The sequence below is a fragment of the Glycine max genome, chromosome 9 (genome assembly GCF_000004515.6).
Source record: "Glycine max cultivar Williams 82 chromosome 9, Glycine_max_v4.0, whole genome shotgun sequence".
Taxonomy (NCBI): Eukaryota; Viridiplantae; Streptophyta; class Magnoliopsida; order Fabales; family Fabaceae; genus Glycine; species Glycine max.
The window spans coordinates 36,039,978-36,066,013 of record NC_038245.2 but is presented as its reverse complement, the minus strand read 5'-3'; the positions used below and the strand labels follow the sequence as shown (position 1 = coordinate 36,066,013).

Below are 26,036 nucleotides of genomic sequence, written 5' to 3'. Positions count from 1 at the left end.
ATTTGGGAAATTTCATTTTTAAGGTTTTCAATTTTGACTTTGCTTAATTAAAAGCTTGAATCTTCTAGAAGCACCATGAGCTAACCTCAAATCCATCACCATAATGAAGTCACACCTACCATTCTAAAAACTTAATTCCATTCCAAAACGACCATATATAGGGACCAAAGTACAACATTCCAAATCACCATCTAAAGAAAAGTTCAACGGTGTTCTACATATGTTCCAACCAAGCACACACAGACAAACATGTCATTAACACAAATTATAAGCAAACAAAGATAGGAAGACCGCGAGGGGGAATGAGCGAGGGAAAATGAACCTTACAAACGATGAGAGAGTGAAGCTATTGTGAGGGCGAGGGCATGCAATGATGACGACGATAACACACACGAGCTTCGACAACAACACTGGACAACTTCGACATAGACGCTTTTTGTAACATCCCATTTTTTCGTAAAAATAAATATAGAGCAAATAAATAAATAAATATAGAGCAAATAATATGCTGAGTACCCTAGGTATAAATAGCTATGTTAAGTCAGGTGTCTTCCTCTTCGCTTCATTTTCGTTTTTCTCTTTTCTCCTCTCAAAACTCTTTCTATTTCCCGCAGTCTACCTAATCCGTCTCTGAAAAATGATGATCTCAGAATCATTCACCGTTGGATCGTCGTGAAAATTTAGCAACATGTTCGCAACCCAATTCCGAACATTCTCACTGTTGGGAATTGCAAAAACATGTCGGAGCTAAGAGAAATACCCCTCGCACTGTAGCTTTCTCTTTTCCCGCAAAAACCCAAAACAGTTTCAGTAAAACTACGATCCCGATTTCGTCAACCGTTGGATTTTCATGAAAGTTGGATATGTTGTACGAAATGCAATTGCGCACACTTTCACTGATGGGATTTGCGAGATAATATTCGTGGAGGGAGAAAAGGAATCGCATGAAGACAGTACAAGTGGAGGTTTCAATCCCTTCTCCGTCTCTCTGACGTTTGGGAACTCTATCAGAGCAGTCGGAGGAAAAATTGGAGGAATCTTAGGAAAGCGCTAGAGATGCCGCTATTGCTATCGGAAGACACGTGAGTTCGCTTAGAGGTAAGGGATGAGTTATTCACAATTGAGGATTAGTGAGAACATGTGTAGGGATCCTTAGAGTATCAATTGAAATGAGTTTTGGGGTGTTTTTGCAATTTTCATTTTATCCTTATAATTATTACGGTGAATTATATTTGTTTGATGAATCAGTTGATGTCCCAATGAGAAATTGCTGTGAAATTGATGTGTGTTGTTTGTGTTTGGATCCTGTGATGATCTTGAACTTGTGTTCGGGGGAGCAGATGACTAGGTGAATTGCTTTAAGGAACCTTATGCTGAAGGACGTCGAGACAAAACGCTCTGATAGGATGTGACATTGGGATATAGGGTTTTATATTAATTGTATGAAGTCTTAGACGATCTTGTTTGAACCGAGATGACTTTATTATTTATTTGTACAAGTTTGAATATCATGTAGAAGAAAGTGAATGTGAGCCTTTTATCCCTTTGAAAGGCTTGTATTTAAAAATGTAAAAAAAAATACTTTTAATTAATATTTGAATTTTTATTTCTTTGTTAGTATATATGTGAGGGGTAGAGGGTGTCACACTTTTTAGGGTGTGACTAAGTCGGAGAGACAGAGGGAACAAAGAAGGTGAGGTATGAGTGAGACGAACTCAGAGGTTAAAACCACGCATGAGAAAAAAATACTTCACTTTGCAAATAATTTGAATTGTCAATTTCAATGATGGGTCGTACCAAAATTTCCATCGATTACCAATTTCAAAGACGATTTTTCAAAAACCATCATTGAAAAAGTCACACTAATTACAAAAATGTCACCACCTTCGAAACGACAATGGTTTTGATATAACCATGGTCGAATCACCATCGTAAAAACTATGTTTTGTTGTAGTGGAAGAAAAGATCAAGTAATAAACTGAAGAATCCAAACTGACTTTGTTAGTGTTGTCTATTGCATTGTCATTGTAAATTTTTTATTCTAGATGATTGGTTAAAGAAGATATTTAGCCATTTTTCATGTTCAACTTCACATCTAAAATTTCTTAGGTTTAGTTTTACTGTAGAATTAGATATCATCTTTTTGAAAAGAATTTTGTTACTTGTAAAATAGAATGCTCGAGAAAGTTACTGAAAAATTAGAATGAAAATGAGATAATAAAATCCTTATACATTCATAAACTATTATTGTAATTTATCATTAAAAATTTATCTAATGTCTATTTTGGTCTTTTAGTTTATTTTTTAGGTTTAATTTGATACTCTAATTCAAACATACTATTTTCATGGACTATGTTTGACAAAATTAGTTGAAAGCTCGAAAGCTAGTTGAAAACTAAAAAGATACCTTATTAATTTAAAAATATTCTGCGAAACTAGTTGTTAAAATAGCTGAAAATTGTAAAATTACTAGAAAAAAATAAATTCATAATTTATTTAAAATGGATAAACAAAAAATTTGATAAATATATTAAGAATAAAAATGAAAAAAAAAATAGAAATTAGAAGCTAGAAGCTAGCATTTTTAAAAAAAGATACTTCAAGTTTCAAAAAATGTTAGAAGTTATTGAGAAACTATTAAAAAAACTTATCTATCGAACTATCAAATGAGTTTTTCAACTAATTAATAAAAAAACTAAAAATTAACTGAAATGTCTTGTCGAACATTACCATGATTTTCTGACACCATTGCCTATTGTGTCCCCTTCGATAGGTTCTTGGTCGAGTACCATAATCTCATTGCAGACGAGCAAAGCCCTACACCGTTGTGGCAAGTTCTTAGTCTGCATCATCACAAATCACAATTCACAATTGTTTCCCATAATCACAAACCATAACGTGAGATCAATTTTTTTACATATTTATTTAAATATTTAAAATTTAATAAATAATTATTTAATGAGTAATAAGTTTAACAAAAATATTTGTTATTAATTTCATGTGTAAAACTAGATATATGATCTATTACTAAAAGAAAATTAAGTATATATAAACTCAAAAATCTATTTTCTTATATATGTTTCTTTATTATTATTTTTATGTTTTTTTCTTTTTTTTTAATTCTTATATATACATAAAGGATCTCAAGGGAGGATTTTCCATATCCGTCATTGCCTTTATATTTTTTCTTAATGCCCATAACATATTTTTGTTTGTATGTCAATTTTTGCATTCCTCAATTCACTCTAATTATGTAGGATCTCATATATTCCACTTCCTTTCTAATTGTGACACAACAAACTCAATTTGTAACCTTGTTTTGTATTAATCATAAACTTGAAAATATTTTGTAAAAAAGGTCTAGCTCACACATGGATCCAACTTTGCTGCCTATCATTAATTATAAATTACTTCATTCAATCAATCAATCAGTTACTTTGATTAAAATGGCTCCACTAAGGACACATGCCAACTTCTTATAAAAGCTGCCTAAACTAGCATCTAAAAATCTAAGTTTGTCCTATTTGTTCTCGTTTTTTATTAGTTTTGATCAATTTTTTTCTTTCTTCTCCATTTAGTTTATTCTTTTCTCTCTTCTTCCAAAATCTTTCAGACAACACCTCCAAAAACCTCCTCTGGGCACCGACTCTAATGCGATTTTTGGCTTGTCATGGCTGCAGCTTGAAAAATTAAATCGATTAAAACGTTTCTCACATTCTATTATTCATTTCCCCCCAAAAAATTCCAGAAAATAGCACCTTGGCCAAACCCTAACTATCAAGTTATTGTCGTTGTCGGTCATAGTGAGAAGAATGATTTTTCTTCTGTCATTTTTCCTTTTCCTTTTCTAGAAAATCCCTTAAATCCTCGATATCTAGTCACCAACTCTTATGCCCTCTTCTTTTCCTCCTTTTGTGATTTCCATCTTCTTCAACAAATCTAAAGGTAGTGTGATGGGTAAGCTTCTTCTTTTTTCTTTTTCGTTTTTACCTTTGACAAAACTTAATTATTAGAAGTTTGTTTATCTTCTTCATTTGAAGAACAATTTCGGTTGCTAAGTTTTCTTGATTGCCCCTAATGTTTGTACCTTTCAGTTATATTCAAAGGTTTTTGTTGTTCTTCATTTTAGGAATCACAATCGTCTGGTGTGGGTACGTATTTTTTGTTTCCTTATTTTTGTTTTTGTGTTTGAGTCTGATGCATACACAATGTGTAGCTAACATTTTTGTTCCATTTCCATCTTCTCCTTCGCACAAATGCAACATTATGTTGTGGGTGAGTTTTCTTTAATTTTTCTCTTTGGGGTACTAGAGCATTTTGGCAGCAATGACTAGGCAAGTCTGGGCAGTCATGGTTAAGCAAGCTCTATGGGTTACCTTTAGGTACTACTTCTGGATTTTAAATTTCTTCCACTTGAGATGAAAATTACCATGTGAAAGAAACTCACACTTGACGAGAAGATTCTTAAAGTACAAGTGTGAGGTGAAGTCTCACATCTTATAGGAATTAGAATGTTGAGCATCATATATGTGAAGAAAAGACCCATAAGTATGACCCTTAAGGTTTTAGGTTAAAGTGTAGTGTCAAGTTAATTTATTTGGTTACTCATGGCCCTTTAGTGTAAATATCCCTAATACCCCCACGGATTTCCCAACAATTGGTATTAGAGTCGATCATTTGACTTAGTGATTGACTTGAACAAGTGAAGAAGACGAAAATGAATCCATGAACATGGGGATCCCTTGAATTGAAAATGACTTCCACTCAAGGGGGAAACTACTATGTGGAAGAGAATCACAATTGAAAAGGGGGGGGGGGGGGTTATTGTAATATTAAGATTTTGAAGTTAAAGTGTGATGTCAAATTCATTTAAACGAGATTGATGTAACAAGATCCCAATAAAAACACAAAGGGTGCCAATATTAATAGACAATGTAATTCAGTTGAAAAATAGGTTTAAATGTGGTTTTGTCCTCATAAGTTCGCATTTTTTTTTAAAATTTTAGTGTCTCTAAGTTTTTTATTTATTTTCAGTTCCCATAAGTTTACATTTTTTTTCAGTTTTTGTGCATGGAATTTGTTTTGTTCATTTTTAGTTCATATAAGTTTGTAATTTTTCAATTTGGTCCCTCTAAGTTTGATTTCTTTTTCAATTTTAGTGTGAACTTACAATGACTAAAAAAAAAGAAGAAATATTAAAATCTTAAAGGATTAAAATTGAAAAAAGCACAAACTTACATACATAGCTAAAAATGAACAAAAAAAAGAACTTACATAAATCAAAATTAAAAACACACAAATTAAAAACACACAAATTTAAAAAAACCAAAGTTAAAAAACACCAACTTAAAACAAAAGGGCAACAAAATATACGGAACCAAAATCTCAGATTAAAATTTAAAGAACCAAACTGTAATTAAACATTTAAACCTAAAAAATGGAATATTTCAGAGGTTATGAATATCTGCTATGATCTTAATCTATAGTATGTGAAATATTTGTCAAACGTTTCTTTGGTCAGGTATCAATGGAAGGAAAAGAAACTGAGGGAATGTTGAAGATGACGACAGATAAGAGACAACAGAAGCGAATCAGAAGTGACAGAGAAGACGAAAGGGACAGGCTGAGTGAGTTGCCTGACTGTGTTGTGCTCCACATAATGGAATTTATGGACACAAAATATGCTGTACAGACTTGTGTCTTGTCTAAAAGATGGAAGGACCTTTGGAAGCGTCTAACTTATCTTGGATTCAATACAACCCTCTTTAACAATGTTGTCAAATTCAACAAATTTGTGTCTCGCGTTCTGTCTGGCCGAGATGGTTCAGTTTCCCTGCTCAATCTTGAATTCACGCGTTGCGGTATGGCAGAGCCCAAGCTCTTCAACAGGCTGATGAAATATGCTGTGCTGCACAATGTTCAGCAGTTTACAGTATCTCTAAATTTAAGCTTCAGACAGAGTTTCGAGTTTCGCCCCTACATCTTTTCCTGCGAGTCCTTGACATTTCTGAAGCTTTCATTTAATTCTTTTGACACCTCGATTGTAGCACTTCCAGGATCTCTGAACATGCCAGCATTAAAAAGCTTGCAACTTGAGGCTGTCTCTATTACTGCAAGGGACAATGACTATGCTGAGCCGTTTTCTACCTGTAATGTGCTGAATACTTTGATACTTGATGGTTGTTCGTTGCATAAAGATGCAAAATTCCTCTCTATATCAAATTCTAGCCTCTCTAGTTTGACCATAAGTGGTAGCTTTGAAGGAGGAGCTTACAAAATTGCGCTTTCTACTCCAAACCTTAGTTCTCTCACAGTCACGGGTCATAATAATCACACAATCTCCTCCGCATGCAATCTTTCTTTCCTTGAAGAAGTAACCATTGACACCCTTGGTTATACACTTTTTCCGAATACAGACTTACTCATCATAAGCTGGCTGCAAGTTCTCACCAATGTAAAGATACTGAGGCTCTATTCGGGTACCCTTCTGACAATACTACGGGTTAGTTACTATGCTTTCTCCTCTTTACATCTTTTATTTTTTTCATAATGCTCATAAGATGGGTGTTCTTGTGTCAAATTTTTAGCCGATACTCAATCTTGCAATTAAGAATGTCAATTATAATATGCCTCCTATTCACTCTAATTGTGTAGGATATATCAAATCCTGTTTCGGTGAGTACTCAGCCTCCCTGCTTTGTTCAATTGAAGTCATTGATTTTGGCGAACCAACCATCTGCAGATATATCTTTTGACCAACTAAAGAGAGCAGTGGAGTACCTACTTCAAAACTCTCCACAACGTAGAATTGATTAAATCTTCAGGTAGAGTTTTTTCCATATTATTCAGTTTTACTTATTTTATGCTTCTGTTTTTTCCATGATACAGTGAGACTCTCTTCCATCCATGTCATCATTGTTTTTTTTTTTTTTTTTTTTTATGAAACTACACTATGGGGAGCAATGTGTCTGAGACAAAAAAATTATTATTTTTTTGTTGGAGAATGCTGATGAGTAAAATATTCTGTTTACAACTGAATTGAGACTGCAACAGAAAACTAGTTTTTATTTGAGTTCTTTTGAAATGACAACAAATATCTTTTAGTGGCAATCAGTTTATGTTGTCTTTGAAGTTTTTGCATGGTATGTATTACAACAGTCTGGATCATCCTTAAAGAACAAAACTACCGAAGAAAAAAGGACACATACTAGACTGAAGAATCTGAACAAAATTAGTATCAAATATCAATATTGGCTAGGCTGAGTGAAGTTCTGCCTCAGGAAACGGGTTCTCTAATTTCTGTTATTGTTTGTTTTCTATCTTTCATCTTGTAAGGAGCTAGTCTCCAGCTATAAGCCATTACCCTATTTTTCTTTTTATATTTTCTTGGATTGCAACATTGTAAAAGAGGTTTATACCTCTGATATTGTTCCAATTCAGTATCAACATTACTTGAGTTTTACCATTCCTATTTTGGCTCCTAACAGATAGCTTCCTGCCTTTCTTGTGTGTTATTGTTTTCAATTCCTTCTCCCCTGTTATTCCTATATTGTTTGCATGCTGTTATGTATCTTCCAGAAACTTCACATATATTTTTTGTATATGTTACGTATAATCTGTGCAAGGCAATAATCTTGGCAACTTTTACTTTTTATGCATTTAGTGGATAAGATAAAGCCTAAGGAGATCTTTGTGTAGATGAGAAAGCCAGTAATTGTCACTCCAAAATATATGAAGACTAGTGGCAGGCATTGACAACACTACAATTAACTGATTAAGTGAACATATGTCTGAAACTTGTGTTTTGATTCACTCGCGCTTGTTCTTTGTAGCTTTAGAGATAGAAATCACTACAAGCAAAGCACTCTTAATTAGATGTTGCAAATTATGTTGAAACTTGAGCATGTGTTTGGCATAAATTTGCTAGGGACTTCCTTTATAACACCCCCACTTTCTTGCTTCTAGTTTTTCCTTGCATACTTGGTGTAGTTCTATGGCTGCTAAGTCAAGTTGAATCATAAAATGATTTACTAGTGATGGCATGTCATTTTCTTAATTTGACCTACCGAATATTAACTTGAACATTTCTTGGTATAGGCTTACTCCTTATTATAAATTGTTTTTGACTAAGTTTAACTCTTGCTTATTTAGGTTCCTTGTTCATACATTGTTGATCCAGGCCCTCAAAGGATCCTATGTGGCTCAATTTGGTGAGAGATTTTTTGTTGGCTTCCTGTATTACATGGCCTAGTACTGTGTAGGTTCTTAATGTCTTTAATAAGATTGTAGTTTTGACCTAAAACCAAGAAAATATTGTAGTAATGATGAGTAGCTGGAAGCTTGGAACTGTTCCCTTAACTAAGGAAAATAACAGTTTGAGAATTCATCTCTACTATCGGTTTTCTTTTCATTTTTATTTTATTTCTAATCATATCCTTGACTAATTTGAGAGTTGAGGCCCTGAAACAGTCCCCAGCGTTCAGCCTTGACAATTGAACATAAACCCAAGTTTGTGAAAAATCACTCAAAAGATCTAGAGTCATCATGATTCTAGGGCCTGCACCTCCGAAAGCTAAAAAAAACCTAACTCGTTTTCACATACCTTCACTATTGGGATTTGCGAGATAAAATTTATGGAAAGAGAAAACAGAATCGCACGAAGCAGTACAAAATGGAGGCCTCAATTCCTTTTTCTCTCTGATGTTTGGGAACCCTATCAGAGCAATCGGAGGAAAAACATGAGGAATCTCAGGAAACCGTTAGAGATGCTGCTATTGTTGTCACAATGCACACGTTTGCCCGCTTAGAGGTAAGAGATGAGTTTATCACAATTGGGGTTAGAATGAACATGTGTAGAGATCCTTAAAGGATTAAATTAAGGTTTATTTTGGAATGTTTATTGAATTATTGAATTTTTCCTTTATGATTATAAATACAATATTAATGTCCTGATGCGAATTGGTTGATAAAATTGAGTGTCATTGGTGTTTTCATTTTTACCTATGATTTGGATTAATTGATTTTGATATAATTGTGTGAGATTATTTGAGGGGTTATACTCCCCATGTTATGATAAACCTTTTGTTGTTATATTGAGATTATGAAATGGTGATTCAAATTGGGATTATGTGATAAATTGAACATGTGATGATTGATGAAATACATGTGTATTGAGTTGTAGGCTATGAACTGTACAATCACACAATTGTAAGACCCTTTAAGGGCGACGAGTATTGTGATGGGATCTACTGTGAGAACCCGATGAGTTAAAATAATTTTGAAAACAATTGAGTAGTTGTGTGTATAGCATAGTTCATAGGTAAAGTGTATATGATTCATGAGGTGTGATAACGTGTAAAATTGACATTATACCATTGTGATTGGGATCTAGTGTATGCGATAAATTGAGTATGTATATGATTGAGATGTTGTGTGCATTGTGATGTTGTGTGCATTGAGTTGTGAACTATGAATTGTACAATTGCACGACTATAAGACCTTTTAAGGGTGACAAGTTAATGTTAAGACCCTTTAAGGGCAATGAGTTAATGCGTGACAAGTATTGTGATAGGAACCACTATGGGGACCCGAAGAGTTTAATCACAAGCACAATGAGATAAAACTATTTTGAGAACAATTGAAGAGTTGTGTGTTTTGTACAGTTCATAGATAGGATCTGTGTGCTAAAATGTTTTCTGGGTTGGACCTGAATCAAGAGAGAGATGCCCTGACGGACTCTTCGGAGTTTAGGCCTTGGGAGTAAATACTGTTAGACAAGTGGCCTCAAAAATTTTAAGAAGGGGAGGTTGAATTAAGATTTCGTTGACTATTCCTAATTGAAAAATTTCCCTTTCTTAGATATTCACTAGAATCAATTATTTCTTTAATTGTAAGTTACTCGAATAACAAATAAGGAGAAGTAAACTTAAAGAAATATAAACACAACAGAAAGTAAAAGAGATTAAGGAAAGAGAGAATGCAAAACCGGATTTATACTAGTTTGGCCACAACACGTGCCTATGTCCAGTCCTCAAGTAAATTCCAGTTGAGCATTTTCACTAACCTTGTAAAATCCCTTTACAAGCATTGAACCACAAAGGACTTTCCTCCTTTGAGTTCAGTGTTTACACCAAGAAGCAAAGTCCACTTCTTGCCATGAACCCCAAAGGACCTTCTGTAGAAGCAAGCTTCATGATGATGAATCAAGTTGATTCAAGAAGTTTTGATAATGACAAAGATGATGAAAAAAAGCCCAAAGAATGATTTCAAGATTAAGTCAACAAGTTCAAGAGAAGTTTGATATCAAAATTCAAGAAAAGATGAATTCAAGTTTCAAGAGAAGAAATCAAGAAGACTTCACAAGGGAAGTATTGAAAAGATTTTTCAAAAAACAAACATAGCACAATTTTGTTTTTCAAAAGAGTTTTCACAAAATTTTCTAAGTTACCAGAGTTTTTACTCTCTGGTAATCGATTACCAGTGGCAAAGTTTGTTTTCAAAAGCTTTTAACTGAATTTACAATGTTCCAATTGATTTCAAAATGGTGTAAACGATTACAAGATATTGGTAATCGATTACCAGTGTGTTTGAACGTTGAAATTCAAATTCAATTGTGAAGAGTCACATCCTTTCATAAAAAGTCTTGGGTAATCGATTACAAGGATTTGGTAATCGATTACCAATGACAAGTTTTGAATAAAAATCAAAAGATGTAACTCTTCAAATGGTTTTCAGGTTTTTCTAAAGGTTATAACTCTTAAAATGGTTTCCATTGACCAGACATAAAGAGTCTAGAAAAACAAGACCTTGATTTGCATTTTGATATCTGATTACAAACTTTTACATCTTTTACACAAAACCTTTGAACATCTTCTTGAACTTCTTCTCCTTCTTCCTTTGCCTAAAGCTTTCTTAAGTTTTCCGGTTTTCCAAACCTTCAAAACAAAAGTGTGTTATTCATCTTTTTCTTTCTCTTCTCCCTTTGCCAAAAAGAATTCTCCAAGAACTAACCGTCTGAATTCTTTTTGTGTCTCTCTTCTCCCTTTTCCAAAAGAACAAAGGACTACCCGCCTAAATTCTTTTGTGTCTCCCTTCTCCCTTTTCAAAGAATTCAAAATAACACATTCTGAGAATTCTTTTGATTCTTCCATTTCCCTAAAACAAAAGATTTCAAAGGACTAACTGCCTGAGAATTCTTTTGTTTCCTCATCACAAAGTTTCAAAGGAATAACCGCCTGAGAACTTTGTCTTAACACATTGGAGGGTACATCCTTTGTGGTACAAGTAGAGGGTACATCTACTTGGGTTGTTGTAACTAAGATCAATAGAGGGTACATCTCTTGTGGATCAGTTCAAGTGGAGGATACATCCACTTGGTTGATACAAAGAGAACAAGGGAGGGTACATCCCTTATGGATCTTTGCTTGTAAAGGATTTTACAAGGTTGAAAAGAAATCTCAAGGACCGCAGGTCGCTTGGGGACTGGATGTAGGCACGGGTTGTTGCCGAACCAGTATAAAACTCTTGTGTTTGTCTTCTTCTTCCCTACACTCTTTAATTTCTGATGTGCAGTTTAATTATCGCTTTTACTTTTGGTTAAGTTTCTTTTCTATTATTTACTTTCCTAACAACATAGTAAAAGCCTAAGAAGGATCAAATTTTTAATTAGTAAAGGTTCATTAATAATTAATTCAACCCCCCCCTTCTTAATTATTCCGAGGCCACTTGATCAAACACCTTCATCCTTTGTGTTCAGTGATTACACCAAGAGGCAATCCCACCTATTGCAATGAACCCCAAAGGACCTTTCTCCTTTGTGTTCAGTGATTATACCAAGAAGCAAATTCCACTTCTTGCAATGAACCCCAAAGGACGTTACTCCTTTGTGTCTATTGATTCAACCAAGGAACAAACTAGTTCCTTGAACCAAGAAGATCGTCTCTTGAAAACTTTTACAACCAATAGTCGGTCTCTTGAAATTTTTTTTGTAAGAATGAAGGAGAGGAAGAAAATAGAATAGCACAAGTTTTTGCCCAATGAACTTTTCTTGACAAAGCAAATGTTGAACAAAAATTCTTAGAAAGATTTTCAGAATAATTCTTGAAATTCGTGCCATGGTCACATATTTATAGCCATTTGATAACTCTTGAAGAAACCATGTTAAAAGTTGCGACTCTTTGCAATTTCTTCAAAACCAATCACTAGTAATCGATTAGCATAATGGTGTAATCGATTTCACAATTTATTTTATCAAAGGTTGTGACTCTTTATGTTGAGGTTTGAAATCTAACGTTCAGAATCACTGGTAATCGATTACAAATATTGTGTAATCGATTACACTATTTTAAAAATATTTATGAAAGTTACAAGACAATGGTAATCGATTACATGCCCATGGTAGTCGATTACTACTTTGTAAATTAGTTATAAAATTGTTTTTGGCTTCTGGTAATCGATTACTACCTTATGGTAATCGATTGCCAGAGAGTAAAAACTATGGTAAGAAAATATTTCTTGAAAAATTCTCTTGGACAATTTTTTGTTGTTCAATCTTTTCTTTGAAAAATTCTTTTTAAACTTATCTTGATGCTTTTCTTGAGGTTCTTGCATATCTTGAGTCTTCTCTTGAATCTTCACTTGAATCTTAGTGTATATTTTTCACTGACAAGGTACCACATTGCATATAGGATTGAATCTTAGTGTATATGTTGCATAACACTTATGTATTGATCGATATTGATTGACTTGGTGATATTGTGTTTTGATCCCTGAGTACGTGAATGAATGAGACGTGTTATGTTGTGATGCGATGTGGGACGACAAAGTGATGAAATGATGGGAGTTATGTTTAAGTAAGTTTTATTTTGTTTATATGATATCTATACCTACATGTTGTCTTGTTTTCTCTCTATTAGTTAGGAATGTGATAACTCACTCCCCGTGTGCTATTTGTGTTTGGATCCCGTGCTGAAGTCAAGTAATTCGATTACACTTGCAAGCTTGAGTATAATTCATTCTTTGTGTTGTGAGCCTATGTCAAATAGTTTTTGATTACTGATGTTTCTTACATAATCAAACACTTGTTAACATCTCCACCTGGGTTTACACTGTGGTCATGTTTTTGTTTATAGAATTCATTCAGAATATTTGTTGTTGATTATCGTCTCCTAATCAGTTGATAATCTGTCATGTTGTTACTTCTATTATGAATAGAGAGAGAGACTTCGCTCTTATTAATCACGTTAAGGTGTTTCGAGAGGAAAATACTTGAGTAGGCATGATCCTTGTTACATATAGATGAAAGTCAACTTAGTAAGTCATGTACCTGTGTTCCTTAAGGATGTGCTTAGTTACCACCTAAGTGCAAGATTGAGAATCTTATAAGTGTAATACCCATAGAAAATTGTAACCGTGGTTTCTAGGAGATGACTGGTAAAGAGTCATTTAAGAATATAGAGTAGTTGGAAAAGTTGTGAAAAATAGTTAAGAGATTTAGTGTGAAACCTTAAGAAGAGTGTAAGGTAGTTAGTAAGGCATTAATTGCTAAGCATGGAAGGGTTCGAGAGTGAGTGTTCTTGCATAAGGTAGGTGACCTAAAGGATTATTGATGATAGTTGTATGATTAGCGAGATAAATCTTAGTTCTCCTTACCTTAATATGGGAAAAGTTTGAGGATGCTCCGATAACTACCTTAGTACCTTTTGTGGTCTTTACGTGTACCTGGTCATGTCTTGGCAAGATCAATCCCTTGTGTGTTCATGGGATGCATGGACAGGATCTCCCACCCTGAGTTAGCCCTTGTAGTGGTTTTGATGATTAGTGCTTAGTGTATTTCCACTTAAGTTGGATTATGGGGTTTATCATAAGGTTGTTATAGATCTTTGGGAATCACATTTCGTGCTAAGAGTTTTGTTATGCATTTTAGTTAGATGATGATGACCCTTAAAGTATGCTATGTCTAGGTGAGAGATAACTTTAAATCCTTTTTGGGAAAAAGTTGTTTTGAGATGAAAAGAAACTTAAGATTAAGATAAGACGCCCTTAACTAGTAGCCGAACTAGAAAGTTATTTCAAGATTCCTTGAATTAACCTCAACCCTTGTTAAAGATGACTCGAGTAAGTTCAAGCTTTCTTGTGAAATTTTTGTAGGGCTTAAACCTTAAGTTTGAACAAGTTTACGGAAGTGAGAAGTGGTATGTTTTGGTTATTCAATTAGCACCCAGTTAGTATCAGGTAGGAAACCTTAGAGTGGAACCGTTACAATTTCTTAAACCTAAGTGAGAGTTATGAGTCAAGTATACCAAAGTGAGAAAGATCGTGTTGAAGGAAGAGAGTTAGACCCAAGGGTAGGCAAATCATGTATTCTCGATGGTTATTTGTGGACTAGAATTGGTAGAGCGCGAGAGTCTCGAAACTCATATTATTTTTCTTGAACCGTCCCATGTTCGAAAAAGAGTCGACCATGTGGTCAGTCACGTTTTCTTGTGTATGTTTGTTTGTTTCAAATTGTTATCTGTGTCTCCTATGATATTACCATACTCCAAATAGTATGTGATTCACATTCTATTATTGTTGAAATATTACTCTTGTGAGAAGACTTAACTTATGAAATACTATCATTGAGTAAACGAGCATTGCTAGATTTAGTTGCTAAGTGCAAAGGAGTCTTATGATCGAAGTCACAGAAAAATGCTTCAACTGGGCACACAACTTGGTATTGAGAACCATATGCGTAATATCTTTTTTCTCAATTTTTTGGCAAATTTTTGAGGGGCGAAACTTCTTTTTTGAGGATGAAACTTCTTTTGAGTGTATGTTGTAGAAGCAAAGCTTCATGGTGAATCAAAGGTGATTCAAAGGTGTTTTGATGATAACAATGATGATAACAAAAGATGATGACAAAGGTGATGACAAAAAGCTCAAAGATCAATCAAAGAACAACTCAAGTGAATCAAAGATCAATCAAAGAACAACTCAAGTGAATCAAGAACAATTCTAGAGTTCAAGATAAGAATCAAGAAGAATTCAAGACTCAAGACGAAAGTTTAGAGTCAAGAATCAAGATTCAAGGTTCAAGATCTCAAGAATCAAGATCAAGATTCAAGACTCAAGATTCAAGAAACAAGAGAAGGCTTAATCACGATAAGTATGAAAAGTTTTTCTCAAAAATTGAGTAGCACATGATTTTTCTCAAAACATGTTTACCAAAGAGTTTTTACTCTCTAGTAATCGATTACCAGATTGGTATAATCGATTACCAGTAGCAAAATTGTTTTGAAAAAGTTTTCAAATTGAATTTACAATGTTCCAATTAATTTCAAAAAGCTGTAATCGATTACCAGTGCCTTTGAACGTTGAAATTCAAATTCAAATGTGAAGAGTCACATCCTTTCACATAAAAGCTTTGCGTAATCGATTACACTTATTTGGTAATCGATTGCAAGTGATTGTTTCTGAATAAATCAAAAGATGTAACTCTTCAAATGGTTTTTTGACTTTTTCAAATTGGTTTTAAGTTTTTCTAAAAGTTATAACTCTTCTAAATGGTCCTCTTGGCCAAACATGAAGAGTCCATAAAAGCAAGGCTTTGATTTGCTTTTCAATACACTTTTTACACTTATTTCATACACTCATTTACAAGTCGTGAATCTCTTTGAACTTCTTTTTCTTCTTTGTACCAAAAGTTTTCTGACATTTTCTGGTTTTCCAAACCTTGAAAACTTGTGTTATTCATCTTTTTCATTCCCTTCTCCCTTTGCCAAAAAGAATTCACCAAGGACTAACCGCCTGAATTCTTTTTGTGTCTCTCTTCTCCCTTTTCCACAAAAGCAAAGGACTAACCGCCTGAATTCTTTTGTGTCTCCCTTCTCCCTTGTCAAAGAATTCAAAACGACACAGTCTGAGAATTCTTTTGATTCTTCCCATTCCCTTATACAAAAGTGTTCAAAGGACTAACCGCCTGAGAATTCTTTTGTATCCCCATTCACAAAGTATCAAAGGTTTAACAGCCTGAGATCTTTGTCTTAACACATTGGAGGGTACTTACTTTGTGGTACAAGTAGAGGGTACATCTACTTAGGTTTGACTGAGAACAAGAGAGGGTACATCTCTTGTGGATCAGTTCTAGTGAAGGGTGCATCCACTAGGTTCAAAGAGAACAAGGGATGGTACATTCCTTGTGGATCTTTACTTGTAAAAGGATTTTTACATGGTTGAAAGAAATCTCAAGGACCGCAGGTCGCTTGAGGACTGGATGTAGGCACGGGTTGTTGTTGAACCAGTATAAAAACTCTTGTGTGTTTGTTTCCTTTTTCCCTTATCTTTTACTTTCCGCTGTGCATTTTAATTTACGCTTTTACTTTTAGTTAAGTTTCTCTTCTACTCCGTATTCTCTTAACAACATAAGTAAAAGCCTTAGAAGAGTAAATTTTTAATTAGTAAAGGTTTAGGAATAATTAATTCAACCCCCCATCTTAATTATTCTGAGGCCACTCGATCCAAGATATGTGATAAATTGAGTATGTATGTGATTGAGATGTTGTGTGCATTGAGTTATGAACTATGAATTGTACAATCGCACGACTATAAGACCCTTTAAGGGTGACGAATTAATGCCAAGACAATTTAAGGGCGACGAGTTAATGCGTGATGAGTATTGTGATGGGAACCACTATGGGGACACGACGAGTTTAATCACAAGCGCAACGAGATAAAACTATTTTGAGAATAATTGAGGAGTCGTGTGTTTTGTACAGTTCATAGATAGAGTCTGTGTGCTAAAATGTTTTCTGGGTTGGACCTGAATTAGGAGGGAGAGGCCCTCATAGACTCTTCGGAGTGTAGGCCTTAGGGGTAAATACACCTGGTTTGAGTGCTCCTTTAAGTCTATATTGATCCCATATGGTTGGAACATTCTCACAAAACAGAGTGACCTGACTAGTCTCCCTATGATTTTACCTAGTGAGAGTGACCTGTCTTGCTAGTGTGTGGTTTTTCTTGTCATGTACTCCTAGGGGCCCGACGAGGTTTTTCACTGACATGGTACCACATTACATATATGATTGAGTCTTAGTGTTTATGTTGCATAATGCTTGTGTATTGATCGATATTGATTGACTTGGTAATATTGTGTTTTGATCCTTGAGTACATGAATGAATGAGACGTGTTGTGTTGTGATGTGATGTTGGATGACAAAGTGATAAAATGATGTGAGCTATGTTTAAGTAAGTTTTATTTTGTTTATATGATATCTATACCTACATGTTGTCTTGTTTTCTCTCTATTAGTTAGGAATGTGATAACTCACTCCCCGTGTGCTATTTGTGTTTGGATCCTGTGATGATCTCAAACTTTGTGCTTGTGGGAGCAGATGATTAGGTGGATGACTATGAAGAACCTCATGCTAGAAGACGTGGGAACACAATGCTTTGATAGGATGTGACATTGGGATATAGGTTCTATATTAGTTGCATGAAGTCTTGGACGACCTTGTTTTGAGTCGAGATGATTTATTATTTATTTGGACAAGTTTTATTATGATGTTAGAATAGTAAATGTGAGACTTTTATCATTTTGAAAGGCTTGTATTTAAATGTATTTTAAAAAAAGCTTTTAATTAATTTTGATTTCTTAATTTTATTATTAGTACATATATGTGAGGTGTAGAAGGTGTCATACTAATCAACACCTTGACACACGCACCCCCCCCCCCCCCCTCCACACCCAGAGAAAAATGCATGACTTTTGTAAGTGATCATATGATCACTAACTAACTTGTAATTTCAACTATCCATGTATGATTGTATGCCCTAGATATATTGTTCTCAACTCTCAAAAGAATTCTCACTTGACAACATACCTCACATATTAAGGAAAATTATACACTAAGGGTTTTGACATACATGCACTATCATCCAGTCAAAATTAAGAGAAACATGCTAGTGACAATTCATTATGATCTCAATTTAATGTCCTAGGTTGCAACAAAGTAGGTTACTCAATGTTCATACAGTAAATTTGGCCTATCGTGACTTTTTTTTTTCTTCAGGTGTTGAGCACTTATACATATATGTTGTAAATAGTAGTTTCCCGAAGAGAAAGGATCTTAAAAATCTTATAATTATATTCCACGGTACATTGGTCAATCTTCAAAATGTTCTGAAGTTTTAAAACCTTTATAATAAATATAAGCAGCAAAACCAATTGTTGATTTCATCATAGGAGATAGGGACGAGTGTAGGCAACAAAATCATCATATTGTACATATCTAATAAGGCATTTGTTGGTTTACAATCACCATCCAAAGTTATTTTTAAGGAAAATGAGAAGAAAAGATGCAAGAATGTAGAAGAAGCATTAAAATTTGACACAAGGAATTTGTTTCAATACAATAACTGTTGGGCTGTGACCTAAATCCATAAGGAAGTTTATTCTGTTATTTTTTTTTTGTTTTGTCCTCTGCCTATATAAGGCAAGGATGTCCTGTATTTCAAAGATAGAATAAGCTTCCACTTGTATACTGCAACTATAATAAAAGCTTTCTGTTTTTCCCTCCCGTGGATGTAGCCTTTCTCAAGGTGAACCATGTAATCCTGTGTGTGTTCTTTCTCATTCTTCTCTCTTTCACCTTTGCTGCACAATTCGGTGTGTATGACATTTGTGGTCTGCTGCATTTTCTGCTGTTGTTCTTGCTTGTTCTTCATCACTTCCATAACAAACTGGTATCAAGAGCTCTAGTTGCGATCAAGGGAATTCAAGATTCTCGTCTGAATACGAAGATCAAGCTGTGGGAGTCTTGTTTCTGGTTCTTTCGCTGCTTCTTTGTGATCAAGAACATTCAAGAAATCATGTCAAACACAATCAGGATTGAGAAATTCAATGGAAAGAACAACTTCAATCTGTGGCGCATCAAGATGCGTGCTTTGTTGAAGGAACAACGTTTTTGGGCTGCTATTGCTTCTGCATCTGTGAAGAAAGAAGTGGCTTCTGAATCAAAAAGAAAAGGCCTCTATTTCAAAGACTGAAGAACTTGCAGAACAAGAAGAAAAGGTTCACTCACTAATCTTGCTTTCCTTGTCTGATGAAGTTTTATATGAAGTTGCAAATGAAGAAACTGCAAGTGGCTTATGGCTCAAGTTGGAAAAACTATATATGACTAAGTCAATCTGCAACGAGCTCTTCTTGAAGAGGCATCTATTTGGTTTAAACATGAAAGAAGGTACATCTCTTAAAGATCATCTTGATGAATTGAATTCTATTTTGATGGAATTAAGAGATATAGATGTTAAGATAGAGGATGAAGATGCTGCCATGATTCTGTTAGCCTCTCTACCACCATCATATGAAAGCTTTGTCAATTCTCTTAGTGTTGGTAAGGAATGTGTCACCATGGAGGAGGTGAAATCCAGCTTATACTCAAGAGAACTTCGATCTAAAGCACCTGGAAATTCTGAAGAATCAAATGGATCTGGTCTTGTTGCCTCTAACTCTAACAAGAACATCAAGAAAAAGGTGTTTAAAGGAAAGAAGAAGACTCATGTCAATCCAAACGATATTTGTAACTACTGCAAGGAGCCAGGTCATTGGAAGAAAGATTGTCCCAATAAAAAGGGCAAACCATCTGCTGCTGTTGCCAAGGAAGGTTCCACATCTGAAAATGAGCTTGTTCTCTTAGTTGTTGATCATCACCAACATTCTGAAAATCAGTGGATATTAGACTCTGGCTGTTCCTTTCATATGTGTCCTAACAAAACCTGGTTTGACACCTATGAAGAGAAATCGGGTGGAAATGTCTTCATGGGAAATGATGTCTCATGCAAGACAATTGGGATTGGCACAATAAAAATCAAGATGCATGATGGAATTATCCGAACACTCACTAAAGTTAGGCATGTTCCAGAGCTGAAGAAGAATCTAATCTTCATAGGTATTATGGATGAAAGGGGTTCAAATGCAACACTGAAAATGGGGTCATGAAAATTTAGAAAGGCTCTACAATGGTGATGAAGGGTATAAAGAGGGGTAATCTCTATATACTTCAAGGTACAACATGTATTGATGATGGTCTAGTAGCTGTTGCATCAAGATCCAATAAGAGCATACCTGACTTAACTCAATTGTGGCACATGAGGCTAGGTCATATGAGTGAAAAAGGTATGATGATACTTCAAAAATAGCAGCTGTTGGGAAATCAGAAACTGGATGAACTGAAATTCTGTGAGCACTGTGTTTTCGGCAAACAACATAGGATTAAATTTCCTAAAGCAATTCACACCACCAAAGGAACTCTTGATTACATTCATGTTGATTGATGGGGGCCTGCAAGAGTACCTTCTCTAGGTGGTGGAAGGTATTTTCTGTCCATAATTGATGACTACTCAAGGTTGACATGGATCTACAACATGAGTCAAAAGAGTCAAGCTTCAAAGAATGGAAGGCACTGATTGAAAAACAAACTGAAAGGAAAGTTAAAAGACTCAGAACTGATAATGGCTTGGAGTTTTGCTCAACAGAATTTAACAAATTCTACAGAGATGAAGGGATTGCTAGACAGCTTACTGTTAGGAACACTTCTTAGCAAAATGGAGTTGCTGAAAGAATGAATAGAACACTCCTAGAAAGAACAAGATGTCTATTGTCTAATGCTGGTCTCAACAGAAGTTTTTGGGGAGAAGCTATCAATACAACCTGTTTTCTGATCAATAGAACACCCTCTACTGCTATAGGACTTAAAACACCTATTGAAATCTGGATTGGCAAAACAACAAACTACTCAAACCTAAGAGTATTTGGCTGCAATGCTTATTATCATGTCAATGAAGGAAAGCTGGTACCTAGATCAAGAAAGGGTTTGTTCATGAGTTATGGTGATGGGGTGAAAGGCTATAGGATCTGGTCTCCATCCGAAAAGAAAGTTCTACACAGCAGAGATGTAATTTTTGATGAATCACATCTGTTTCATCCCAAGCTTGAGGTTCCAATTGCTGGAACACAGAGCTGCCACTCTCCTCAAGAAAAGGATGTAGAATCTACAGCCAAAGACTCGGAAAAGGGGGGTCATTCTGAAACATCTCCTATGGTTTTTCAAGAAGGTGAGAAATTAGTAGATTTCAGTGCAAATGAGTCTCATTTGGCTGCTGAACCTGATCCTCCACAGCTCAATTCTGAAATCAATCAGAGACCAAAAAGGGTCACTAAACCTCCTGAAAGATATGGTTTTGAAGACATGGCTGCCTATGCATTACATGCAGCTAAAGAAATAGATTCAAATGAACCAGCCACTTACCAAGAAGCTATCAATCATCCTGAAGCTGAAAATTGGTTGTTAGCTATGAAAGAGGAAATGGAATCTTTATATAAGAATCAGACCTGGAAACTTGTTGAACTACCTAAAGGAAGACATGTGGTAGGTTGCAAGTGGATATTCAAGAGAAAACTTGGTCTTTCAGAAAAGGAAGGGATAAGATGCAAGGCAAGGTTAGTGGCCAAGGGATTTAGCCAGAAAGAAGGAATAGATTTCGACGAAATTTTTTCTCCTGTGGTTAGACATACATCCATCAGGGTTCTGCTTGCTATAGTGGCAAACCAAGATCTGGAACTTGAACAACTTGATGTCAAGACTGCTTTTCTCCATGGAAGATTGGAAGAAAATATTCTAATGAAACAACTTGAAGGTTTTGAAGTTCAAGGAAAAGAAAGGTATGTTTGTCAACTACAGAGGTCCTTGTATGGGTTGAAACAATCTCCAAGGCAATGGTACATGAGGTTTGACAGCTTTATCACCAGTCAACTGTTGTGTTTATCACAACAAGGTGGAGGATGGATCAATGATTTATCTTCTACTCTATGTAGATGACATGCTTATTGCAGCAAAAAACATGTGTGATATACAAAATCTGAAGATTCTCCTGAATGGTGAATTTGACATGAAAGATCTAGGGGATGTGAAGAAAATCTTAGGAATGGAAATCTATAGGGACAGAACTCAGAAAAGGCTATTTTTGTCTCAAAAGGATTACATTCAGAAGATACTTGTGAGGTTTGGAATGGCTGACTCTAAACCTATCAGCACTCCCCTTTCAGAAAAAGAGAAGTTGTCTGCTGTGATAAAGGTTCAAGCTCAAGCTGATTAGGACTACATGTCAAAGGTTCCATAATCAAGTGTTGTTGGCAGTCTCATGTATGCCATGGTTTGCACCAGACCTGACCTTTCTTATGCTGTTAGCATGGTTAGTAGGTTCTTAAACCAACCTCAGAAGGAACATTGGAAAGTTGTAAAGAGAATTTTTCAGATATCAAAAAGGGACTGCAGATGTAGGTTTGATCTATGGATCTCACTCAGATTGCTGCCTTACTGGCTATTCTGGTGCAGATTTTGCTGCTAATCTTGTCAAGAGAAGGTCATTAACAGGGTATGCTTACACCCTTGGTGGCTGCTTGATGAGTTGGAAGGCAACACTTCAACCTTCTGTTGCCCTCTCAACTACCGAGGCTGAATATATGGCTCTTTCTGAAGCTGCAAAAGAAGGAATTTGGCTGAGAGGTCTGATAAATGATCTCGGAATTAATCAAGAATATGGTAACATCTACTGTGACAGCCTTAGTGCTATATGCTTGGCCAAGGATCAGGTTCATCATGATAGAACCAAGCATATAGATGTTAGATATCACTTCATTCGGTCAGAAAGAAGAATCAAAGTTCATAAGATCAGCACTCTGCACAATCCTGTTGATATGTTCACAAAGCCAGTTCTAAAGAGCAAGTTTGATCACTGCTTAAGCTTGCTCAATGTTGACTGCTGGGGATAAGATCATGAGTGTTTGGAGGGAGCAGTTTGTGTCCTATATGGATGTTAGTTCAAGGAGGTGATTTGTTGGGCTGTGACCTAAATCCATAAAGAAGTTTATTCTGTTATTTTTTGTTTTGTTTTGTCATCTACCTATATAAGGCAAGGATGTCCTGTATTTCAAAGATAGAATAAGCTTCCACTTGTATACTGCAACTATAATAAAAGCTTTCTGTTTTTCCCTCCCATGGATGTAGCCTTTCTCAAGGTGAACCACGTAATCCTATGTGTGTTCTTTCTCATTCTTCTCTCTTTCACCTTTGCTGCACAATTCGGTGTGTATGACATTTCTGGTCTACTGCATTTTCTGCTGTTGTTCTTGCTTGTTCTTCATCACTTCCATAACAATAACAACAACAACAATCACAACAATAGACTTATCCCACTAGGTGATGTCATGTACATGGATTACATGTCATTGGACTTAGTTAAAAATCAAATCTTAGATATTATTCACCATCCATGCAATAATGTAACAAGGAAAACTAATCCTACTTTCACCACAAGAAATATAATGAAGTGTATGGGAAGTAAATTCCCTCAAATAAATAAATATTGGGAAAAATAAATAGACCATTGGAACCAACAATCAAATGCCTTTTATTTTTTTAGCATTTTCAAGTTGTGACCATTAGATTATAATTATACAAAAGATATGCATGATAGAAACTAAACTTGAAAGTGTAGTCATCTCATCACCCATGTCAAGTTCCATTTCAGAGGAATCTGAATCAACATTAGTAGAACCAATTTCAAGAGAATTAGATTCAATAACATCCATAAAAGCATATTCACTCTCTTCAACAGCCAAAGAGTTGCAATAAGCACACTCCCCTCCAAATTGGGAAGCCGACATTGCAACATTAACAAGAGTCTCTTCTAATCCAGAGAATCACTAGACTCTTATGGTAAATAAACAAATTTTCTTTTCTTTACTTGGTGTGTTACACCAACTTGCCCCAATCCATAAAACAAAAAAAATACTCGCATTAAATATTTTTTGCTCTATCTGACATCTACTTTTTCTTCCATCTAAATAATAAGTTGGCCATTAGCCTGAAATGTACTTCCTATGCAAAGACCCATCACTTGATAGAGTTAGAGCACTATCATCAACTATTAGCTTCTAATAAATATTTGGATCATCAGAAAATGAGAATAAACATCTCAAAAGGAAATATTAGGCCCAAACCTCTTTACCCAGATGTTGCGTATGATTTTTTCTTTTCATTGTCATTTCTTAATGTCTAGATTCATGAATATGCCTTTCTTAACAGTATATTATATGATCTACAATTGATCTAGTCAGAAGCATCACCTATTTTTTCTTGCTTCTTTAACATTTACCTCTCGAGTTGAAGAGCATGAAGAATGGCATCTTCTCTACGTGTATATTTCTCTTTTTTCTTTAACAGCATACCCTGGGTGGACTCCGCCCTTTCAATACATCCATCAAATTCACCACATCAGAATGCCTTCATGCGCTTGGATTTCTCAAATTGTACCAATCTCTGTTAAAAATAATACCAACGCACATGAGGAAAATAAAAAAATACTAATGACATGCATCAACACTGGATATCATAAGAACAAGTCTCTATAACTTTCTAACTCACATAGAGTTGGCACCATTCAATAAGTATATACTCACATTCACAATCACATAAACTTTAACTTAATTGCTAGTGGCTAAACTAAAACAAAGGAACACTATAATAATCAAGAAAGTGTGATATGAATTATTGAATAAGAATAATAAATGTAATAAAAGGAAAAAAAAGACAATTACTTGTTGGAATCTTCCTTTCTGAGAAGCTCAACGATAAGTGCGATGTGGGTTAGGGCACATTATTCCATTCAGATTTGGGAAATTTCATTTTTAGGGTTTTCAATTTTGACTTTGCTTAATTAAAAGCTTGAATCTTCTAGAAGCACCATGAGCTAACCTCAAATCCATCACCATAACGAAGTCACACCTACCATTCTAAAAACTTAATTCCATTCCAAAACGACCATATATAGGGACCAAAATACAACATTCCAAAACAACCATATAACCTCAAACTTATAATGATGGTCGTACCAAAACTGCCATCGATTACCATTTCAAAGACAATTTTTCAAAAACCATCATTGAAAAAGTCACACTAATTACAAAAATGTCACTACCTTCAAAACGACAACAGTTTTAATAAAACCATAGTCGAATCACCATCGTAAAAACTATGTTTTGTAGTAGTGGAAGAAAAGATCAAGTAATAAACTGAAGAATCCAAACTGACTTTGTTAGTGTTGTCTATTGCATTGTCATTGTAAATTTTTTATTCTAGAAGATCGGTTAAAGATGATATTTAGCCATTTTTCATGTTCAACTTCACATCTAAAATTTCTTAGGTTTAGTTTCACTGTGTAATTAGATATCATCTTTTTGAAAAGAATTTTGTTACTTGTAAAATAGAATGCTCGAGAAAGTTATTGAAAAATTAGAATGATAAAATCCTTATACATTCATAAACTATTATTGTAATTTATCATTAAGAATTTATTTAATGTCTATTTTGGTCTTTTAGTTTATTTTTCAGGTTTAATTTGATACTCTAATTCAAACATACTATTTTCATGGACTATGTTCGGCAAAACTAGCTGAAAGCTAGAATGCTAGTTGGAAACTAAAAATATACCTTATTAATTTAAAAATATTCAGTGAAACTAGTTGTTAAAATAGCTGAAAATTGTAAAATTACTAGAAAAAATAAATTCATAATTTATTTAAAATGGATAAACAGAAAATTTGATAAATATATTAAGGATAAAAATGAAAAAAAATAGAAATTAGAAGCTAGCATTTAAAAAAAATACTTCAAGTAAAGATTCAAAAAATGTTAGAAGTTATTGAGAAACTATTAAAAAAACTTATCTATCGAACAATCAAATGAGTTTTTCAACTAATTAATAAAAAAACTAAAAAAACTAACTGAAATGTCTTGTCGAACATTACCATGATTTTCTGACATTATTGCCTGTTGTGTCCCCTTCGACAGGTTCTTGGTTGAGTACCATAATCTCATTGCAGACGAGCAAAGCCCAACACTGTTGTGACAAGTTCTTAGTCTTCATCATCACAAATCACAATTCACAATTGTTTCTCGTAATCACAAACCATAACGTGAGATCAATTCTTTTACATATTT

General features: G+C 34.6%; 1 protein-coding gene across 1 annotated transcript; it reads left to right on the top strand.

Moving 5' to 3' along the window:
- Positions 1-6,000: 6,000 nt before the first annotated feature.
- On the top strand, positions 6,001-7,456 carry LOC102665988 (uncharacterized). The gene is made up of 2 exons (XM_006587270.4): positions 6,001-6,502; positions 6,655-7,456. Exons 1-2 carry the CDS (start codon positions 6,068-6,070, stop codon positions 6,814-6,816), a joined length of 597 nt encoding a protein of 198 aa, XP_006587333.2. The 5' UTR covers positions 6,001-6,067; the 3' UTR covers positions 6,817-7,456.
- Positions 7,457-26,036: the final 18,580 nt, after the last annotated feature.

What these genes read in the sequence shown, in the direction of transcription:
- LOC102665988 (XM_006587270.4), top strand. Translation starts at nt 6,068, where the DNA reads ATGCCAGCATTAAAAAGCTTGCAACTTGAGGCTGTCTCTATTACTGCA. An exon ending in CCCTTCTGACAATACTACGG is followed by an intron (nt 6,503 to 6,654) that starts GTTAGTTACTAT and finishes CTAATTGTGTAG; the next exon opens with GATATATCAAATCCTGTTTC.